Here is a 21,645-nt window from a genome sequence, read left to right as displayed (position 1 = left end):
AAAAATCTATAATCCAACTATGTTGACCCGACCGTGTGATGAAAATGGGAGAAAAAAAAACGGCGCGAAAGAACGGGATTTGAGAAAATAAAACGCAACCCGTAATTGAATCGAATGGACTTCCCAAACTGTTCCCAGCACACAGCAAAACAGGCAACCTTGTGCTAAAATTGCTACACTTTCTATTGCTCTATTGAACGGTAAATGGTTACTTATAGTTTTTTTTTTAATTCTTAAACACAGTTAGTTAACATTTCTCCATAGCGCAGAAGTTTTGCTCCAGGCATCCGGGATAAGTGATTTAAACGAAGGATCAAGCATCCACAATTACTATAGGCTTAGTAAAGTTTGTTTCTTTCACTCTCTTTCTCTATAATGGAACATTTAAACTTGCAAAAGACAGGCAAGTAAAGCTATAAAACGGAAGACTTATTTTCAATTGACATATTGCATAAGAAAATATAAAACGATGATTAAAAAAACTGAAGAAAAAAGTCATAAAACTAAAGCATAAATAGAAGCGTAAGAAAGCTTCAGAAAACTGTGAAGCGCCGTTAATAAAAAAAAGGGGGGAAAAGGAGTAATTTTGAAGATTCTGCATAGATGGAGAGTTGTAAAAAGGAGAAGAAAAGAAAGTAAATATGACTAATGACGAAGGGGTTGCGTTGGTACAAGTAGAACACAAAGGAGAAGCTAAAGAAGATAAAACAAAACAAAAACAAGAAACCGTAAGACTAAGCAACTAAAACTCCCAAATACGCAAAGCTCACTGATAGCGGATGCCGATGATAAACACCCATTTGCTAAACTACTGCAACCGGGCAGTCACCCGATCAGAAAACCCAAACTACTGTGAACAGTTCACGCAAAACATCAATAAAGTAAATTAGAAATAATCGAAGAAATAAAACTACCACCAGATTGAGTCGCAGCTGTTGTGCGCGTGTTCACGCACCACAGCGGGCACTTGCTTCATAAATAGCCACGATCGTACGCGTGGCGCAGCACGTCCACCAGCCGGCGCCTGCCGTACTGCGTCCCGATGCTTCGGACCGTCAGTATTTGATCGAGCGGTACCGGTTCCGTACCCTCCAGGCGGTCCAGATCCGGCACATCCGACTCGTCCAGCTGGGCCAGCGGAATCGACTCGACCGCAATCCCGCACCCGAACCGGCCGAACTGTCGCAGCTCGCCCGCAAGCACGCTGGCGGGAAACGTCGCCTGCGGATCCGTGCCGAGCTCGGCCAACAGTTCGGCGAACGCGTGATAGTACGCGCTCAGCAACTGATCGTAGTGTGTGTCCCGTAGCGCCTGATCGGTACAGCAGTACACAAACAGGACGAGATCGAGCACGGGCGAGGCGCACCGCACCATCTGGAAGTCGATCATGCGCACCTGGTCCGGGCGGAAGAGGAAGTTGGGCAGCCAACAGTCGCCGTGCGTGATGACCGCGTACCGGTTGCGGGTGTTTGCTAGCTCCACCATCATGCCGTAGATCGGGCTGTTCAGGAATGCCTGGGCGTCGCGCCTAAAGTTCGCCGTGTATCGGTCGGGACTTTGCGTGCACTCGATCTCCAGCGCTTCCTTGCAGATGGTCACGATCCGCTGCATGAACGGGCCGTGCCACGGTTCTAGCGCCGCACTGTAGTACGTTTCCTCGAGCTGGCTGACGATACGCTCGAATGCCTGGGGGTCCTGCTGTTTCATCGCGAACGAGAGGGCGTGAAAGCGTGCCATCGAGCAGATACAGCGCAGACAGTCGGCTAGTTCGACACCTTTGTCTCTGAGATAGGTTGAAGGAGAAAGAAAATCAGTCATTTGGATACAATTTTTCTGAGTAAGAGACCTAAAACCTAGCCAGAAAGCACCGAATTACACCAACACTGAATGGCTAACGTTCTATCAACACTTGCGCAACAAGTGATTGACGTTTTATTAACTTGAAATTCTTCATTCCTTCTCCATGGCAACCAGCGACTACCGCCATCATCATCGCCGCCGCCTGCTCTAATTCAAATAGCCCATATCGGTCGCATGGCGGAACATATCCGCCAATCGCCGCCGCCCGGCCTGGCTGGCAATCGGGCGCAGGATCCAGAGCTGCTCGATCGGGACCGCCTGCTCGCCCGTGATCTTGTCCAGATCGGGCACCTCCGATTCGTCCAGCAGCGAGAACGGTATCGACTCGATGCCCATACCGCACCCGAACCGGGCGTACTGGCGCATCTCCTTCTCCAGCTCGGCGCGCGGGAAGACCGTGTCCGGATCGGAGCCGAGATCGCGCAGCATCTCCGCCAGCCCGCCGTGGTACGCGCCGAGCAGATCCTGATAGTGCGCGTCGCGCAACGCCTGGCTGGTGCAGGAGTACACGAAGAACGCAATGTCGAGCGCGGGCGAGCAGTAGCGGGCGAGCTGAAAGTCGATCATGCGCATCGCCGGCGTGCTGTCGTGGAACAGAAAGTTCGGCATCCAGCAATCGCCGTGGTTGATGACCGAGTTCTGGTTGCGCGTGTGCGTCAGGTACACCATGTGGTCGTACAGGTCGCAGTCGAAAAACTTCTCCATCGTGCGCTCCAGCTCGGTGCCGGGATATTCGCGCGCCATCGCGTCGCGCGCAATATCGATCTGCACCTGCAGGAAGTTGTTGTACCACGACTTGAGCCGGGCACTGTAGTACGTTTCCTCCACGTGCTGCTGGGCGATCTCGTGAAAGCGGTCCGGTTCCTGTTCCTTCATCGCTAGCGACAGGGCATGGAAGCGGCCGAGCGAGCGCATGCAACGCTTGCACTCCTCCAGTCCGACACCTTCGGCTCTACGGCAGGGTGGAACGGGAGAAAAGGTCGAAATAATTAGACCAACAAAAAGTAAACGTAATGGAAAAGGAATGCTGTGTGGGGTGTAAGCGTGCTTTACGGAAACATCACTACTAACAGTTCCCTCAAACAGTTTAACGCAATCATACCTCGAAGCCGTCTTGTACCCGTACTGACCAAGGTCTTCCATTGCGACGAAATCGTTCACCCCGTCCGTGTACGCCACGTAGCATCTGTAATGGTTGAAGTAAGAAAGAAAACGCCCATTAGCCTCACCATCAGCCCACCGCTGGCCCGCCGTGTCCGGTGCACCTACGGGTTAATGTCCTTGAACGGGTTGGCCGGTTTGCGCGCGTCCTGAAAGCGGTACAGCTCCTTCAGCACCACGTTGTAAAAGTTGGCCTCGTTGCGGAAAAAGTCCGCCGACCGGAACGTGTTCCGGCGGCCCACATTTTTCGGGATCGTTTTCACGACCACATTCACCACCAGCGGTTCGTCCCGGCCCGGTTCGGCCGGCTCCCCGGTCAGCTGGATGCGGTACAGCTCGCTCAGGTACGCGTCACCCTTGGTGAAGTTGGTTTCCGGTATCTTCCAGCCCGTGCAGCGCTTCCCGCCCGCACACCGCACTATCTCGTCCAGCGTTTCCTCCGTGAACTTTGGCGAAATGTCGCTCAGCTTCAGTGCCACCCGCTGCGTGTCCATCGTGGGTGCGTGGGGGGTTAGTGAAGGAAAGGAAACCGTTCCGTTGATTCGCACCAAATTCGCACTGACCACTGACAAAGCTGGTTGCTTCGGGCGCGTTGTGGCGTAAACTGAACGTGATCACAAACTGTTATCGTGACAGTGACTGGGCGGATTTGGGGTCGCACAATTGATCAATTAAAGACACAGATATTTCTATGCTTGTGGGACTTCGTTGAAGGATGATGGGGTTGCCCCGTTTGGCTTAACTGATGCTCGCTTCCAGCCGCTGACGATGACCGATAGAGGGTTTGGGGGGGATGGCTTTGATTTGCGGTCAAAATGCGGGCCACATCAGCAACAAACGCCGGTCGGTTTTATGTCGTCAATCTATCTGTGGAGCGCACACACACGCTACGAGATGGTACCAAGAGCACCATCAAAGATAACGGACGTACACCCTCGGTGGTGGGGATGATGAATGAGAACAGCGGGGACAGCCAAAGATAGCAATTTGGTGTAGGATATTGGGAAAAAAAAACCTACACAAACGTAAATTACTTTACCCACACACTGATATTGTGTGGCTAATTTTTGCCGGCCGTTTTTTTATTATAACTCTGCATTAGATGTGTGTATGGGTTGGTGTGCGTAAAGAAATCATTAAAATGTTTGACAGTGTGAGTGAGCGTGCGCGCGTCAGCACACCCCCGTTGTTTATGTTTATGCTTCACGTGCAGGGGAAGGAGGGTAGATGGGGCTGCCGGCACTGTGTAGGGGTTGCTTCGGTTGCTTCGGTTGCTTCGGTTGCTTCGATGTATTTGTGTTACGCGCGTGGAAGCATGTTTCGGGCGCTAATTTTGAAGCACCCTGTGTTCCCCCGTTGGAATTGAGATGGAGTGAAGTGTGTAAGACGATTTAAGACTTAAATGGGACGTAAAAATAACATCGAATCGCCTCATGTGGATGAACTTTTAAAAACATATATTAATTTCTTGATTGTGACATTTAAAAAAGGGTGTACCGGCACTGCAACCCCGGTAGCATGGTTCCTCCCTCCGCCTTTCGACTGGGCGTAGTAAACACGGCTTTAGTGATGGGAGCTTCAGATTGGATTCGTGATTCCACTCCGACTCCGACATTCTTAATCCGGATCCAACTCCAAAATAAACATGGCTTCGAATCCGAATGCTCCGAACGAATACAGGTTCAATTGGCACCGGCTAAATCCGGATTACTCCGATCGAATCCAAATGGCTCGTATTGAATCCGTTTTGCTATCGTGCTTCATTCGTAAAGCAAAATACTTACACTACAAAAGCAAGCTTGCAAGAAACCTTAGCTTGTAGCTAAAATTGCTCTCTTCATAAGCAAAAATTCGATCGTCTATCTGCGTACCGACAAAAACCGTACGCTGGGTTTTCTTTGGGTTTCCGGTTGTTTCCAGATTTTTGATAAAGTTGATTTGGTAAATTTCGTGATTTATTGTTTACTTTCCTTTCATGGTTGGATTCGTTGAACGATTTACTAAGACTTTACCGCACATGTTTCACCCATTCCACACAATTATTTGGCATTATCCTAACATTTTTCAAGCAAATGAGCAAATCAATTTTTCTTAAATTTAAATTTTCAGCAACGTTCAATACATTGTTAGATAATTCAAATAAATTAATTCAATTCAAATAATTTCTGGAAGCTAACAATAAATCGTGAGTCCTGAGTCCAAACCCCACTGCACACTCCGGAGTTGATCCGGATTCGAATCCGAAAGCAGCTGGATTCGGATCAATCCAATTCTGGCTTTAGGCCCATTTTGCTCATCACTACACGGTTTCATCCCTTCCCACGACAGTAGCGGCATGTAGGCATCTTTTTCTTCTTCTTCTTCTCCTTTTGCCGGCCATTGGGGGTTGATGTTGTTGTTCTAGCGAGCAACCTCACAGAGGTTTCGGTTCGTTCTCCGTAACTGGACGGCTTTGCGCGTTGCTGGTGCGTGGTTCTGTTACGCTTCGCTTAGCGTTGCAACGGTGGTGTCGCGTTTGGGAGTGTTTGTGTTTATAATTTTTTTTTTTTTAACGCAAAACTGTTACCGCCGTGGCCAGTGTGAAGTGTGATAAAATTAGTTTATAGTTTTTTTTTCTTGGGTGCAGGTTGGTTTTAAAAATAGCTCCGATAAGATATCGATCTAATCGATGGAGTGGCACGATCGTATAACCGGCACGCATTCGCAACCTGTTGCAGAGTGGTGAAAACTGTGGTAGAACAATTAACAACACACACACACACACAGGACCGAAGAAAAAGGGGGTGAAAGAGACAGGGAGTGAAAACAGTGGCCATATTCTGCTTGTAAGATCGACCGAACCGAGGCTACAAACAGCATAATACGGCGCAAACCTTGCGCAAGCGGAAAACAAAAGAAAAACGGGACACGTTTTCTTCTTTTTTTTTGGCTCACCCAATCCCCGTAGCATGATTTATGCTCACAGGAAGAGCTTACCCACACGCGACAGAAACCGAACGTGAGTGGCATATTTTTGGAATGTGTCTGGTGCCCTCCCTGTTTTTTTTTTTTTTTTTTTTGCTGTCGGTATAGCGTGTTACATGCACGCCAGCCGGCCCCGAGCTTCAATCCCGTCGTACGGATTTTCTTGTGGTGATTGTGTGTGTTTTTTGTTGTTGGTATTTTCAAAACCTGCGTGCGTTCTCGCGTTGCGTAAGCGAGTGAAAGAACTTTTATGATTTCTTTTGCTGCAGCACTGCACACCCGATGGCGCACTTTGGCACGTGCTTAAGCGATCAGGTTAATGAGCTATTCGCGTTCAAGTTACCCAAAGGGGATGGGCGTGTTTCGGGAAGGGGATAATCAAAGAGAAATAATTAAACTATTCCATAAATATACTAAATAAATATTCTTGTTTATAGTTGAGCAAGTCGCTTCGCTCAGAATTCGTGATTTGTTCATGCGCGTTTACGCATCAACGCGGCAGTGCGAGTAGGCCTTGGAGCGTTATGTTTGCGCGCCTGTTGCGCCTGTATGTCAAGCGTACTGACCCTAAAGCGCACGTGTTGGGTATGGTCGTTCGTTATCACCATGATGCTGTTTGGAATCAAAAATCCTAAAAAAGGGGGGAACAAGAAAAAATATTTTTTTTTCTTGCTGTCACCAATGACAACATTCAGCTGAGGCCATATCGCTTCCAGAACGATTCGTTGGAAGGGAGCACCATTATTTAAAAAAAGAGGACACACAACAAGAACGGTTCCAGATTACGGATCACCCAGTTCATTTGTGCTTATTGGTGTGTTTCTTTGTGAATTATCAAACTCCAACGGCGGGAGCAGCAGGGAGAGATAGTGACCGCGCCCGTACCTCGGGGAAGATGTTGATGTGCATCCACTCACCCGTGGTGGAGACACGATTCGCATGCACACAAGCTGTAAAAGCTTGATGCGTTGATGGTTTCCCGACCGGTTGCAACACTGCAGGCAACACACACACACACACAGACAGGGGCAGGTCACGGTGTTGATTGCTTTATCACGGCAGAAGGCAGAGGTGAGAAGCCGGATGGGCTGATGGGTAATGGGGGATGGCAATTTATTTATTTTTTAAATGCATGCAGGTTTTTATGTACTGGAAAATGAGTTATTTTTCCTATCAAGTCATGTAAAGATCAGATCTTACGCAGTTTAGTTGCTTTGGCGTTATCAAAAAAACAAAACCGCCACCGCGTAGAGTTCACCAGACTGGCTAATCCCATCGCCAAACAGTGTCGTTTGTGTCCGCTCCATTCCGCGTTGATATGGTGCGGCATTTAGTCATCATCTGGAGTCTGTGGGCTCTTATCAGCATCGGAGTGATTCTACGACCAACCGCAGCAGCAGCAACCGTGCCGCTACAGGGGTTGAGGAATGCGCACTAGTCTTTAGTATGGTCTTCGACTGCTCACGGAGTCAGTCACCGGTTGGGCAGAGCACCGCGAAACATCAAGGTGGTGTTGGATAGGCCATCAAAAGGAAGAATCACTTGACATTTTTAATTGACCTCCCTTCAGCCCCGTTCCAGTTGATCGCTTTGTGAAATTTGTAATGTGTCAGAGATGCAATAATTGAGCAAGGACAAGGTGTGCTTGGTGGTGTGATCGGCTGGGTGATACAGTTTTTGCACGGCGGCGATAAGAAGCGTTGAATCACCGGATGCGTGCGTTTGTGTGTGTGTGTGTGTGTGCGTGTCTGTTTCCTCCAAACTTCCGATAGGAAGTAATTTTACGATCAATACGTAACTTCGTTTACGACCTTTACCTCATATGTGAAGTGAAGCCCCCCCCCCTCCCCCCGCTTCTTCTAACTGTCTTGCCTTATGCACTGTTTTGCAGGTTGCGAATTTATCAGTTCCGGCCCGTTCCTTCCGCTCTACCGGAACCACCACCACCCACTGTGCCTTGACAATTTTGTAGTGATACTGGGTGCGTTCGATTGCGGAGCCTAATTGTCCGATCGGAACCGTTCCCACATGTGCACGGTGTTACGGTGCTGCTGCTGCCTAGTGTGAACCCAGTGTGCGATGCAATTGTGTGGCCGATCGATCGGTACGGTCGGCAGTGGGTAGAGAGCGTAGTGCTTAGTGGATGTGCCTTACGACATTGCTGGTGTGTCTGGTGCACCAGTGCTGCAGCGGTACCGGCGGTGCCCGCCATCGCAATCCGGAGCAAGTGATCGAGCTAGTGGTGCACCGGTTTCCACGCGTCCACGGACCGCAGCGACGATGGACAGCTCCACGAAGCCGGTAAAGAAGAACCCGCGCAAGGGAGCGTTCTGTCTGTCGCAGCTGTTCTTCGGCTGGCTGCTGCCGCTGTTCTATCGCGGATCGCGCCGCGGTCTCGGTAAGGACGATCTTACCAAATGCCTGAAGGCGGACCGGTCGGAGGATTTGGGCGACGAGCTGGAAGAGTAAGTACGAGCTGTGCGAACCAGTGACGCGTTTTGTGGTCAAGGCGAATCTTTGTGTGTGTCTTGCTGCCTGTGGCGTAGGGTTGAATTTCGTTTAGATGCGTATCGATTGAGCTAGTGACCTACTGGTGAGATGATCGAAGAGCAGGCGGGTGTGCGCTTTATTTGTTCGTTGATACCGTTCTCGTCACGTTTTTGATTGTCTTGGTTGTCTTGCAAGATGGACATTTCCTGTGGGTTGTGTTTGTTTCAATGATCGCAAGATCTTGATTATGAAATAATTCATGTTCTAAAGCCTCTTTATGATCATTGGTGTGCTAGTTTCTTCGAAGCTAGACAAACCGTAGAGATTCTACGATCATTACATATTTGTTATAAAGTCTAGACTGTACACATTCGTCTGTACACCTGAAAGCACGCTGTTGTCTGAACCTGAGCCACAAATACCATGCAATAAAGAAGTAGACCTTATAGTATTCAGAACAATCCGGATTCCTTCGAACCAGTCCAAACCCTTCTGTTGCTCCCATTTGCCTTCTGTAGACCCCATTTTATGGGCGCGTTTATCAGCGTGAAACATCTCCCGACCGATGCTCTATCTTCTCTCACCGAGCTCTCGTAAGTTTTATCTACGAAAATTTATGTCATCAGACTTCACCGTTGGCCTTCAGACGTCAGGGCCCGTGCAGCGCGATAAGCCCGCTAGTTGGTAGTGGATGTTCGTGTTCTAACAGTAATATATACCATTTTCATTGTCACACCAGAACTAACCTGGGCCAATAGTGGTGGAACTGTGGGTCGAACGAGAAAAAGCGCTCCATAACCAAACAAACCGACCTAACCTTGAGCTCTGTTGGTGTGACAAGCATTTTTTGAAGTGTGCTTACTTCACCGGAGAGTGTGCTTGTTGTGAGCAGAGTGTACATTAGGCTCTGTTTAGCGTCGGTAGCATCGTTTCTACCTACCGCAGAACTCGTTTGCAGAAACGAATAAAACTAATAGGACCAGTATTCGGGTCCCCGGGCAGCAACCTGTCCCAATCGGCAACCACAAAATGTGTTAAAATATTGCTTCTTTTTTGTTGTGCACACACCTATTCCACCAAGAACCTGTTTTAAATGAGCGTTTGTGTTCTACGGCGATCGATGGTCCGACGATCAGCGATCCCGAACATTCAACAGCACGTGGAGGTGAATATCTCGATTATCTAAGACTGTGAGGCTGTAGAATAGGATCCACAACGATGCTTTTGGAGGTAAAGTTCCTATCGGAATGGTTCATCTAACGTGTCATTAATTTAAAACTAGTTGGTGCAAAAACAACTCTCCGACGTTGTAGAATTTCGGCTATCGAAGGATCGTTTCAAACAAGATTTTTGGCTCGCCCAATCTTCAGCGCACGATCAAAACCTTGACACCGAACATTCCATTCACTAGACAATCAATCAACAATCTCTCTCGCCCTTGATGACACATAGTTACTGATTGGAGCAATCATTCGGCAACAAACGTGGAGATCGATGAATATGAATCAAGTCAGCGTTTTGCTAGCCGGTCAGTTTGCGCAATAGAAGCAACAGAACGTATGACATGGGGGTTTATGATATGTCTTCCCGGCTCCATTTATTACGGCAATGTGTGGTGCATTATCGCACAAGGAAACCGCTGCACCGCTCATTCTGTGATGCGATTGCACTACATCAAACACGACCCGCAATGATTATCGTCAACCGATTGCGTTTGGTGGCATTCTGATGCATCGGTTTGTTATGCGGAACTCGTAATTCAATTCCAGCCTGTTATCGGTGCTTTGAAACCACTCCTGTCCGGTTATGATTGTGTTTCGTACTCTGTCCGCCACAGTTATGATTATCGCATGCTTTTGTTTTAACATTTTCTTTTTTCTTGTCACTTTCCACTCGCCAGGCAATGGGAAAAGGAAGTGTCCCAGGCACGAATCGCAAGCCGCGAGCCGAAGCTACGCAATGCCCTCTTCCGGACGTTCTACAAGCAGAGCCTGTTTGATGGATTTCTTATTTTTCTGTTCGTGCTGATAAAGTATGTACTAACTATGCGATCAATCGTTCGATTTGTAACAACACTTTCTACCAGTGACTGATCGTACCCGCTACTCCTTGACACTCCTTTAGAACCATTCTGCCCGTGGTGCTGGCGCAGCTGCTGGTGCAGTTCCAGGAACCCACCAACTCCACGCACGTTGCGGTGGTTAACATTAACAATGACGTGTTCAGCACGGTACCACCGATGGCGATGCCACTGATGATGCTGCCGGACACTACGCAATCGCATCTGGAAAATCTCGTCTTCGACGAGACGGCCATGATCAATAAGCGACGCCGGAAGCGACGGATCCGAATCGAGGACGATAAACCGGCCCCGGGAAACAGCATCGGAGGAAGCAAGTCGAACGTCGCTCAGGAAGGTATGCATCCGTTATGTAATTAAATAGTTCCACAAACACACACCCTCGATCGAGTATGATCATCCAACGGCAACTGCTCTCGTTAGCTCCCGATGTGAGCAATTCTTCACTTTCTTGCCTGCCTGCGTACTCTCTTATCAAATGTTGTGTCGTCTTATCAAACCGGCTGACAGAGCGTCGCGACCCGTTGACCATTAATTAATGATCGGTTTCGGTTTAACTTCGCTTTTTGTGCAAATTCCTCACTACTCCCGTCACAGCTGAAGGCATGGAGACAACTATACTGCCGGACCTTGGCGAACAGTTTGGAGCGGACGATCCATCGGCCACTGCGAACAGCACCGTCGTGGACGATCTCTCCGACTTTCTGCACCACGCGTGGAACGATGCGTTCTGGCTTTCGGGCCTGCTGGTGCTGCTGACCCTGCTCGGATGCTTCTGCTGTCACCATTCCGATCTGCGCGAGCGTCTAGTCGGTGCCAGGATGCGCATTGCCTGCTGCTCGCTCATCTACCGCAAGACGCTGCGCATGTCGCGCAAGGCGGCCGGTCAAACGCCCGCCGGCTACATGATCAATCTGCTGTCGAACGATGTGAGCCGGCTGGATTATGGGTTTATCTACGTCCACTACGTCTGGGTGTTGCCGTTTCAGGTGAGTCGGGCGCCACAGTTCGGGCACGGTGAACGATGCTAAAGGGCCGTTTTCTTGCGTTACAGGCATGCTTTACCTGCTACCTCATCTGGCGCCGTGTCCAGTGGGCAGCAATTGTCGGCGTGGTCGGGCTGCTCGTTAAAACGATCCCCGTCCAGACCGGGTTGAGCCGGCTGAGCTCGATCATTCGTATGCGCGTCGCGAAAAAGACGGACCAGCGCGTCGGCATCATGAACGAGCTGATACAGGGCATCCAGGTGATCAAGATGTACGCCTGGGAGAAACCGTTCCACAAGGTCGTGTCGTTGGCGCGCAAGAAGGAGGTGCGCCAGATCCGCTGGGCATCGTACATCCGGGGCATCTACCTGAGCACGATGGTGTTTACCGAACGGTCGACTCTGTTTCTCGCGATCGCGTGCTGCGTGATCGAGGGACGCGCCATCACCGCGGACATTGTCTTCCCGATGGCCCAGTTCTTCAACATCCTTCAGCTAACGGCGGCCATCTTCTATCCGCTGGCCGTTTCGCTCGGTGCCGAAGCGCTCGTATCGATCGACCGCATCCAGGAGTTCCTGGCGCTGCAGGAGCACGACGCAACGCCACCATCGGCGTCGGCCACCGGCGGGCTGAAGCGCAATCTGAACGATCTGCATCTGATGACCGAGCACGACAACAAACCGGCAATCGAGCTGCAGAACGTGACGGCCAGCTGGGAGGAGACGACGGACAAAACGCTCAAAGACATCAGCGTCAAGATCGAGCCGGGTCGGTTGCTGGCCGTTATTGGGCCGGTCGGTGCTGGCAAGAGCTCGCTGCTGCAGATGCTGCTCGGTGAGCTGCCGATACAGAACGGCACGGCCACGATCAACGGGGACGTGTCGTACGGCTCGCAAGAGCCGTGGCTGTTTACTGGCACGGTGCGGAACAACATTCTGTTCGGTTTGCCGTACGATCGGCACCGGTATCAGGCGGTGGTGCGTCACTGTGCCCTCACGACCGACTTCCAGCAGCTGCCGGATGGGGATAAAACGGTGGTGGGTGAACGGGGCACTTCCCTGTCCGGGGGTCAGCGTGCTCGCGTCAGTTTGGCACGGGCGGTGTACAACAACGCGTCCATCTACTTGCTGGACGATCCGCTCAGCGCGGTCGATGCACACGTCGGCAAGCATCTGTTCGATGAGGTGATCGGTCCGCGCGGCTATCTGGCACAGAAGCAGAAGGCTACGCGGGTGCTAGTGACGCACCAGGTACACTTCCTGAAGGAAGCCGACTGGATCGTGATCATCGAGGGAGGGAAAATCGTGACCCAGGGCACGTACACGGAGCTGGCGAACGGAAAGGTCGACTTTGGCAAGCTGCTCAAGTCCGGCGAGCCGGAGAAGGGCGGGGCAGACGTTAGTGTACTGGCGGCGGACATTCCGGAGGATGAGATTCCCTTCATTGATGGCGTTACGCTCGATGGGTATAAGCTGCTGAAGGGAAGTACCGTTTCGTTGCGTGGCGTTACACCCAGCTCCTGTGCGGTAAGTCGGAAGCAGAGCAAAACAGAGTCGTCGCCTTTTGGGTGGCAGTGTCTTTAAAAAATGTGCATTTTATTTTTAGTCAAGTGTGGCCGACAACCTTGGCCGCCAGGTAGCGGAGGACCAGGCAGAGGGTACCATTTCGTGGCGCATTTGGGCAACGTACTTCCTCTCCGGTGGCAACGTGCTGATGCTACTGTTCACCTTCCTGATGCTGCTGTTCTCGCAGGCGATCGTCAGCGGATCGGACTACTTCGTCACGTACTGGACGCGGCAGGAAGAGCTGCGGCTGGTGAACGAACGGGCCGTTACCACCACGACGGTCGATTTCCTCTACACGTACGGCGTGATCATCATCGGCGTGGTCGTGTTCACCATCTTCCGGGGGTATCTGTTTTTCAACATCTGCATGAAAGCGTCCCGCAATCTGCACGACCGCATGTTCGCCCGCATGCTGACCGCACCGATGCGCTTCTTCGACACGAACCCGTCCGGGCGGATCTTGAACCGCTTCTCGAAGGATATGGGCGCGATCGACGAGCTGCTGCCGAAGGCGATGATCGAAGCCATCCAGATACTGCTGGTGATGACGGGTATACTGACGATGATTACGATCGTGAACCCGCTGCTGCTGCTGCCACTGCTGGGAGCCGTTTTGCTGTACGCGATCGCACTCAAGCTGTATCTGCGCCCGATTCAAGACATGAAGCGGTTGGAAGGCATCAGTAAGTGGAGTTACTAATTAGTTATAGTGGCACAGACACTAATTTCCCTGTACTTTATAACAGCCCGTAGTCCCGTGTTCTCCCACCTGTCCGCAACACTCTCCGGGCTGTCGACCATCCGTGCGAGCGGTGTTCAGGAGAAGATTCGCGAAGAGTTCGACGATCTGCAGAACGTTCACACGGCCGTGTGGCAGCTGACGATGTCCAGCAATGCCGCTCTCGGGCTGTGGCTTGACTGCATCAGTACGGCGTTCGTGGCCTGTGTGACGTTCAGCTTCATTGTGCTGCATCAAGGTACGTACCGGGACGGTCATCCCAGCACATGGTACTCTAAACCCATTCCTCCTAACCGTTGCAGATACCTACAGTGCAAACGTCGGGTTAGCCATCTCGCAGGCACTCATCCTCACCGGTATGGTACAGTACGGTATCCGACAAACGACGGAATCGATCCAGCAGATGACGGCCGTCGAGCGTGTCGTACAGTACACGGAAATTGCTTCGGAGACGGATCCACCCAAGGTGCCGCCGGGCGACTGGCCCTGGAAGGGACAGATTCAGTTCCACAACATGTCACTCTGCTACGAGCAGGATGCACCGCCGGTGCTCAAGAACCTCGAGCTTGTGATCGAACCCACGTGGAAGGTGGGAATCGTCGGTCGAACCGGGGCCGGCAAATCGTCCCTCATCGGGGCCCTCTTCCGGTTGGCACGCATCGAAGGGCGCATCATGATTGACGGCATCGATACGGGTGTGATTTCGCTGGAAGCGTTACGCTCGAAGATATCGATCATCCCGCAGGATCCGGTACTGTTCAGCGCCACCATACGCTACAATCTGGATCCGTTCAGCCTGTACGACGACGACATGCTGTGGCGTGCGATCGGCGAGGTCGAGCTGCGGTCCGCCATCAGTGGGTTGGACTTTATGGTGACGGAAGGTGGCACCAACTTCAGTGTCGGCCAGCGACAACTAATCTGTCTCGCGCGAGCAATTCTGCGCAATAACAAAATACTGGTGCTTGACGAGGCGACGGCCAACGTGGATCCGCAGTAAGTGTGAACCCATCGAGCACTTGTGAAATGGGCCTAACGCATATTTTTGTTTTCTTTTTTACCCAGGACTGATGCACTGATACAGAAAACAATCCGGGAGAAGTTCAAGCACTGTACGGTGCTGACGGTTGCGCATCGCCTGCACACGGTAATGGATTCCGATCGCATACTGGTGATGGATGCCGGTGAAGCGAGGGAGTTTGACACTCCGCACATACTGCTCCAGCAGGAGGGTGGCATCCTGAAGGATATGGTCGAAGCAACGGGACCGTCCGAGTCGGAATCTCTCAAGCGCATCGCCGCGGAAACGTACGCGCAGATGGACCCGAATCGGCACCTCATGAACGGGATGCCGAACCCGTGGCGGTTTGGCAAGGAAGCGCCACAGTGAGCCACCGTAAAGTCGGACAAATAGCGACGGTGAAGGGAAGCAACTGGTACTGCCTCTTAGCTTAGTTAGAAGAGTTAGAATCGGAACAGAACATCACGCGCCTCGAGCCATTCAACAGTGAGCGCATATTGAAATGCGTTTATTTGAAATATGGAATGCTTTTGCATCGCGTTTGAGTTTAACTGATGTAGTTGATAGCGTTTATTGCTCTTACTATCTTACTATTTACCAGTGTATGCTGTACTTTAACAATGGAACGACGAACGACCTACAAAACTAAATGTACTTTAACTGTTAAGCGTCACGAAGGGCGTTGTTGAAAATGGCCAAATGTTTACAACGAAATAAAACACAATTATTTTTAACATTTTTTGTTGATTTCTTCACGATTCTGGAGTTTTTTTCATGAAATTGTTTAAACTAGTTCAAAAAATTTTTAAAAGCAATTTTAATGGCTTTAAAACAAGAAACCTCGCTCGTCACGTGGCCAAAGCCGTTACATTTCAAAAAAATAAACATCGAAGCATTCTATGTTTTTCACCTGCCGCAATTTGACAGTTATGGTAGCGGAATTGTTTTGAGCGGCGATTTGTTTGTTTTCATTTTATCAGTTCGAACGGGGCAAGCAGTGTAATGCATTTCCTCTACCTCCACTCGTAGCTGCCAGTGTCCTCTTTCTTCAGTATTGATAAGCAAACGCAGAAAACATGAAACTACTCTTGCTGCCAGTGGTGATTCATGTTCTGTTCCTTCTGTCCATTTTCTACATCCACTTTCAATCGCCCATACTGAAGGGGCTACCGGATGGTGCGGAGCACGATCATCCACCAGCGGATAGGTAAGGTGTTCCGGCTTGTTTGTGGCGAAACAGTTTCAACTAATGCAAGCGACTTCAATTCAGACTGGTGCTATTCGTGGGTGATGGTTTGAGAGCGGAATCGTTTTTACGGCACGATCTGAACCGTACCAACTTTTTGCGGAACACACTTCTCCGGGAGGGCGTGTTTGGAATATCGAACACACGAGTACCGACTGAATCACGCCCCGGCCATGCCGCATTACTGGCAGGTAAGGGAAAAATGCACCCTCTCACTCGTACACTCTTGATGTGAACGCTTGCTTTTAATTCCCCACAGGCGTCTATGAAGACCCAAGCGCAGTGTTTCGAGGATGGAAAGAGAACCCGGTCGAGTTCGATTCTGTGCTGAATCGGTCGAGCGTAAGCTACTGCTGGGGCAGTCCGGATATAGTGCACATGTTTTCGCGCGGTGCCACCCCCGGAAGGGTTCGCGTGGCTGCGTACGATAGCAACGATGAAAGTTTCGCACAATCGGCCAATACCTCGCTGCTAGACATATGGGTGTTTGACCGGGTACGAGAGTTTCTGGCTGGAGAGCAACAAACGAAGGGTGGAGTTTTATCGCAGAAGAAAGTTGTACTCTTTCTACATTTACTCGGACTGGATACAGCTGGCCACGTTCACAAGCCACACTCAGAGTGAGAAAAGCACGCGCAATATACATCGATTATGGTGTTGTAAGAGTTCATTGTGCACCTTTTGCCATAGATTATTTACAGAAAATCTTATTACCGTCGACAAAGGCATTGAATCCATCGTGAGGCTGATAGAGCGCGCGACCAAGAATGATGGTCGGACTGCGTACATCTTCACATCTGACCACGGTATGACCGATCAAGGGTCGCACGGTGCAGGGCATCCGCACGAAACGGAAACACCATTTCTGGCTTGGGGTGCAGGTTTTAAGCATTGGGAGGAGGCGATCCCGGCGTCTGAGTATAGGTGAACATACAGAGCGTTTGGCTCATTTCATCACTTATATTAATATATTTCCCCTCGTTTAGCAATGCGTTAGAGTTGGACGGGAAGAGCATCCCTGTACATCACCTTAACCAAGCAGATGCAGCACCACTGATGGCGGCAGTGCTTGGCATTGCGGTACCAAAGAATAGTTTAGGAAAGCTTCCACGTTCATTGCTGAACGTATCCGAGGTAAGCATTGTTTCGAGTCTCGAGAGTCTCGAAAAATTGTATATTTCTATCATAATCTTTACTAGGAATACGCAGCATGGGCAATGCGTAATAATGCGGAACAGCTACTATCCCAATACCATCACTGGCAGCGGGAATCCGAGGGCAAAATGCTGCAATGGTTGGTGAGCACAAAGCAGACCAGTTTGAAGGTGTTGATCGAAGCGCTGCAGTCGGAGATTGCCGATGCAAATTTCCGGAAAGATTACACCGAAGTGGTGCGTGTCTAAGGATAACTTTAGGAGTTCGCAAAAATATCCAAATATCTCGTCTATACTTGCAGCAATCTCTAACAAAAATGCTCATCGATACGGCGTTAAATGCTATCGAATATTTTCAAACCTACTACAAACCGCATCTGTACATCGCGCTCACACTGACCATGTTAGGTTGGTTGCTGTTGCTTGCCAAGGAAACGTGTACACCGACTAACACCCGAATATTTGCCCTCAATCGAGCGGTAGCATTAACGGCAGTGGTCGTTGCGCTAACTGTTATGATTTTTAATATAGGTAGGTACATTAATTAAATATCTTATTGAGCTAAAAGGATGAATAACTTACCTTTTTGGTTTCTTGTTGTAGCACAAAACACTCCGACCGTTGTTGTGTTATACTTTGTGCTTCCCGTCGTACTTTGGGGCTACATCGGAGCCCACTGGCGCCAGTACGCACCGCTGCTGCAGGGGAAAGCAGCGATGTACTCGGCTGGTTTTATTATCGCCGCAGAAGCATTGGTAAGGTTCCTGTTTTCCTTTCTATTCCAATTGCTTCTTAATCAGCTCTAATTGCTTCTGCACAGGTATGGGCGTTTATAGATCGTAGATTGTTAGCACCGTTGCTGTGGGTGCATTGTTTGCTCGTGGTAAAACCACTCCTTTATAGGAAGCCATCGGATGCAAACAATCGCTCGATGGTACGGCATTGGATAGCGTTCAATCTGCTTCTGTCCGGATTTTTCTTACTCCCAACCATTGGACGAGACAGCTCTAATGTGTATCTGCTGTGAGTAGCATCGGTCCAAAGCTACGTGCGATCGTTTCCATGAATATTCTATTCCCCTTGTGTGCAGGTGCATATCGATCATCGCATGGACGGCTGTTAATACGATGATTGTACATCGTTCGAAGCATACTTCCTTGTTCAAGAGTATTGCTGTGCTGATGCAACTACTCCAAGCAGCGAATTTGCTCTACCTGATTTTTCTCATCCAAGCATCAGCAATTGTACCGCAATGGAGCAGATCGCTGTGTTGGGTGTTTTCAGGTAATGCTTCGAAATGCTTTTATTCCTCTACCCTCAATCATGCATACACTGCTTATCTTAAAGGACTAGGTTTGTTGGCTCCCTATTCGACGAGTACCTCCGTGTCGGATCGTATGCTGGCATTGTTCAGCGGTCTGAGCGGCCCTTACATGATGCTGTCGCTCTCCTACGAGCCCTTGTTCCTGCTGTGTTTCTGCTATACGCTCTATCTTTGGCTTAATGTGGAGAACTGTATGCGAAACAAAAGAATTGCGGTAAACGATAATGAAGCACGTGTTAAAAGTCTTCCATTAATTATATTTTCGCCTTCCGTGATTCCTTTTCAGCTTGATAGTTTCCACTTTGCCTCATCGTCTCAGACAGAAGGAAGCATCGATTTTAAAAATACACGCCTTACGTTTGGATTCGTACGTATTCGGATTGGGGAAAAAGCTTCTATTGAACAATTTTACTCATATCTCTCTTCTATATTTACAGATGCTATTTCTGCTTGTATCCTTTTTTGGGACGGGCAATTTGGCCACCGTAAGCTCGTTTGATCCCAACTGGGTCCGATGCTTCGTCACGACGTTTTCACCCTTCACCATGATGGCATTGATTGTGTTCAAATTATTAGTACCAGTTCTGCTGCTTATCTGCGTTTTGAAAGCCATGGTCATCATCAGCTCGGTAAGACAATTGACAAGTTGAAGGATAAATAAGTTACGGATAAATACAAGATAAAAAACACTTTTCTTTCTTCATCCCTCTCGGTTGATTCTAAACACACACACACACACAGGTACCCAAGACGAAAATGTTCACACTCACACTGATGGTGTGCGATTGGATGTGTATGAACTTTTTCTTCCTCGTGAAAAACAAAGGCTCGTGGATGGAAATTGGCTCCTCCATATCACACTTCGTCATCCTGGAGTGTACCACGATCGTGGTAATTATGATGTACGAACTGGCCCGCTTCGTAACGGACGTAACGCTCACTACGAGCACTCATCGGACGCGACCAGCGCAAGCATATGTGATCTCCTCACAGTGCCTTCCATACACCAATAAAGAAAGGGTTGAGTAGCAGCGGCAAACCTTAGCTGTGTTACGTGTAGTCCGTGTCCAGCTCATCTGCACCTTTCAGCAAATGTTTCTGATGGCTTCTGCGATGCGTTCCCAGCGCGCTACTCTTGGTGAAGCTTTTCCCGCAAAGGTTGCAAACGTACGGTCGGTCGCCACTGTGAATGCGCCGGTGTGCTGTTAGATCGCATTGCTGTGTAAACTTTCGGCCACACACTTCACACACGTACGGTTTCTCGCCCGTGTGCGTTCGCATGTGCAGCTGGAGTAGAAAGACGCGCCCGAAAGCACGGTTGCATACCGTGCAGACGTGGGATTTCTCGTTCGTGTGCTGCAACATGTGCACCTTCAGGTTGCTACCCTCGGTAAAGCGTTTGTCGCACACGGAACAAGCGTACGGCTTCATACCGGAGTGGCGACGTTCGTGCAGATCCATGGCTGATGCAGTTTTGAACCGCTTATCACAGAACCGACAGCCGAACGGGCGTTCGCCGGTGTGCGTGCGCAGATGTATCGTCAGAGCGGATTGCGAGATCCACCGTTTACTGCAGTACGAGCAGACGAGGGATTTTTTTTGCTGTGGCGCCACACCGGACCCAGGGTCCGTCGTCACTGCAGGCGTTTGTTTGCTAGTTTCACCTTCTGCGGGATGTTTGGCATCCCGTAAACACAATTTCTCGTGGGATTTTAGTACATCTTCACTGTTAAAGTAAAAGAGATCAAGATTATCGAACGGTTTCCGAAAGGATGTAAAGTTTACCGTTAAAACATACCTTTTAAACATTTCTAAACATTTTTCACATGCTAAAATATTGTGCAATTGCAAGTGACGCGCGTAATGCTTCAAAGTAACAAAACTGGCACCACAATGATCGCAACTGTACTTAAAATCGAACGTCCTCGTACTGGCACCACTATCACTTTGCAGCGCATCCACACCATCGTCCCTATTTGCCTGGTCCATTATATGGTACAGTTCCTCGTCCCCCTGTTTGAAAGATTCATCATCTAATATGTCATCATACAGTCCATCGGAAAGCGCGATTGTGTCGTCGGTAATGATCGTATCGATCGCGCTCATCGTTTCATGCTCATAATCCAGCTGCACTTGTACCGTCTCTTCCATAGACTGCTCCACAGGAACGGTTGCTTGATGTTGCAGCTGTAACAACGTATCACCGGTTATTTGTGAACTACCAGTTTTTTGCGTCACAAATACTTTCGGTGGTTCGTCGTCGTAGTGTTCAGAACTGTCGATGGATTGCTGTTCCGCCAAGGTGATTTCTTCATACAAAGCTGCTCGGCCTTCGGATTCCTCGACCACGTAAGATACATCATCCTCCGAGTACGTGTCGGAAAGTATGTCATCTCTTACCACCAGCGCGTCCGCATCTTCCTGTGCATCACTTGTGATAAGATTCATCAGCAGATCGTTGGTTTTGCGGCAGCGCAACACAAAACGCTCAGCTATGGCCAGATCGTTCAGACAGTTGCCACAGATGTGCTTGGAAAAGGCGTCACGTTCTTGTATCTGCAAAAATAAACCAAGTGCAGTGTTGAAAACACGAACAAAGACACATGTTAATTCTTACCTCTATTGCTCCATTTCGACTGATTAGGTCGCTGATTTTCATTTCAAATTCATCCAAAATGTCGAACACATAAACCATATCCTTGTCTTCCAGCAGGCAGCAGCGACAGGCGGCAGGTAGTATCACTTCTCCTTCCATGCTTTACTATCCCTTCTAGTTAAATAATATTAGCAAAGCAAGACGGATTTGCCCACTTGCGCAGATTAATGAATTTAGTTTAAAAAAGGCCACATTCTGGCGCGGCGTCGACACGGCGTTTGTTTATGCTTTGATGCGGTTTGTGATGTGGTTGTTGTGACAGCATGCACAAAATGACAGATTGCTCAGAGAAACGGGATGCTTTCACGCACAACCGTATCAAGCAATCGATAAAGAGTAATAAATATATGGTTTAGCTCTGTGCAATAAATCAATAACTTTGAATTATTTTTAACTTCG

At 49.5% G+C, this 21,645-nt stretch overlaps 5 protein-coding genes across 13 annotated transcripts; 2 read left to right on the top strand and 3 right to left on the bottom strand.

The window, feature by feature from the left end:
- Positions 1-640: 640 nt before the first annotated feature.
- On the bottom strand, positions 641-1,912 carry LOC121589140. The gene is made up of 2 exons (XM_041907811.1): positions 1,847-1,912; positions 641-1,783 (listed from the first exon to the last, which is right to left on the bottom strand). The coding sequence occupies exon 2, from the start codon at positions 1,735-1,737 to the stop codon at positions 973-975; it is 765 nt and encodes a 254-aa protein (XP_041763745.1). The 5' UTR covers positions 1,738-1,783; positions 1,847-1,912; the 3' UTR covers positions 641-972.
- On the bottom strand, positions 1,893-4,128 carry LOC121589139. The gene is made up of 3 exons (XM_041907810.1): positions 3,130-4,128; positions 2,963-3,046; positions 1,893-2,812 (listed from the first exon to the last, which is right to left on the bottom strand). Exons 1-3 carry the CDS (start codon positions 3,513-3,515, stop codon positions 2,008-2,010), a joined length of 1,275 nt encoding a protein of 424 aa, XP_041763744.1. The 5' UTR covers positions 3,516-4,128; the 3' UTR covers positions 1,893-2,007.
- Positions 4,129-5,390: 1,262 nt separating this feature from the next.
- Positions 5,391-15,600, top strand: LOC121603703 (ATP-binding cassette subfamily C member 4). 8 transcript variants are annotated; one of them, XM_041932827.1, is made up of 10 exons: positions 5,391-5,486; positions 7,877-8,450; positions 10,376-10,507; positions 10,600-10,892; positions 11,153-11,544; positions 11,610-13,067; positions 13,147-13,789; positions 13,853-14,083; positions 14,148-14,841; positions 14,911-15,600. In XM_041932827.1, exons 2-10 carry the CDS (start codon positions 8,266-8,268, stop codon positions 15,233-15,235), a joined length of 4,353 nt encoding a protein of 1,450 aa, XP_041788761.1. In that variant the 5' UTR covers positions 5,391-5,486; positions 7,877-8,265; the 3' UTR covers positions 15,236-15,600. The 8 variants fall into 8 exon arrangements, with proteins under 8 accessions (XP_041788761.1, XP_041788763.1, XP_041788759.1 ...); XM_041932829.1 differs by having other exon boundaries at positions 5,415-5,544; XM_041932825.1 differs by having other exon boundaries at positions 5,415-5,605.
- A 201-nt stretch (positions 15,601-15,801) lies between these two features.
- On the top strand, positions 15,802-19,629 carry LOC121603704 (GPI ethanolamine phosphate transferase 1). Its single transcript, XM_041932832.1, has 14 exons — positions 15,802-16,073; positions 16,137-16,303; positions 16,372-16,732; positions 16,803-17,036; positions 17,099-17,246; positions 17,312-17,503; positions 17,569-17,797; positions 17,870-18,021; positions 18,087-18,289; positions 18,357-18,550; positions 18,614-18,804; positions 18,877-18,957; positions 19,028-19,219; positions 19,332-19,629. The coding sequence occupies exons 1-14, from the start codon at positions 15,943-15,945 to the stop codon at positions 19,617-19,619; spliced, it is 2,763 nt and encodes a 920-aa protein (XP_041788766.1). The 5' UTR covers positions 15,802-15,942; the 3' UTR covers positions 19,620-19,629.
- Positions 19,630-19,640: 11 nt separating this feature from the next.
- On the bottom strand, positions 19,641-21,482 carry LOC121603705 (zinc finger protein 569-like). Of its 2 annotated transcripts, XM_041932835.1 has the most exons (4): positions 21,208-21,482; positions 20,835-21,146; positions 20,389-20,777; positions 19,641-20,316 (listed from the first exon to the last, which is right to left on the bottom strand). In XM_041932835.1, exons 1-4 carry the CDS (start codon positions 21,343-21,345, stop codon positions 19,641-19,643), a joined length of 1,515 nt encoding a protein of 504 aa, XP_041788769.1. In that variant the 5' UTR covers positions 21,346-21,482. The 2 variants fall into 2 exon arrangements, with proteins under 2 accessions (XP_041788769.1, XP_041788768.1); XM_041932834.1 differs by having other exon boundaries at positions 20,389-21,146.
- Positions 21,483-21,645: the final 163 nt, after the last annotated feature.

Source organism: Anopheles merus, chromosome 2R, assembly GCF_017562075.2.
Source record: "Anopheles merus strain MAF chromosome 2R, AmerM5.1, whole genome shotgun sequence".
In the NCBI taxonomy this organism is placed as follows: domain Eukaryota; kingdom Metazoa; phylum Arthropoda; class Insecta; order Diptera; family Culicidae; genus Anopheles; species Anopheles merus.
Note: the sequence above shows the minus strand (reverse complement) of the source record. Positions and strands in the feature narration are given on the sequence as shown.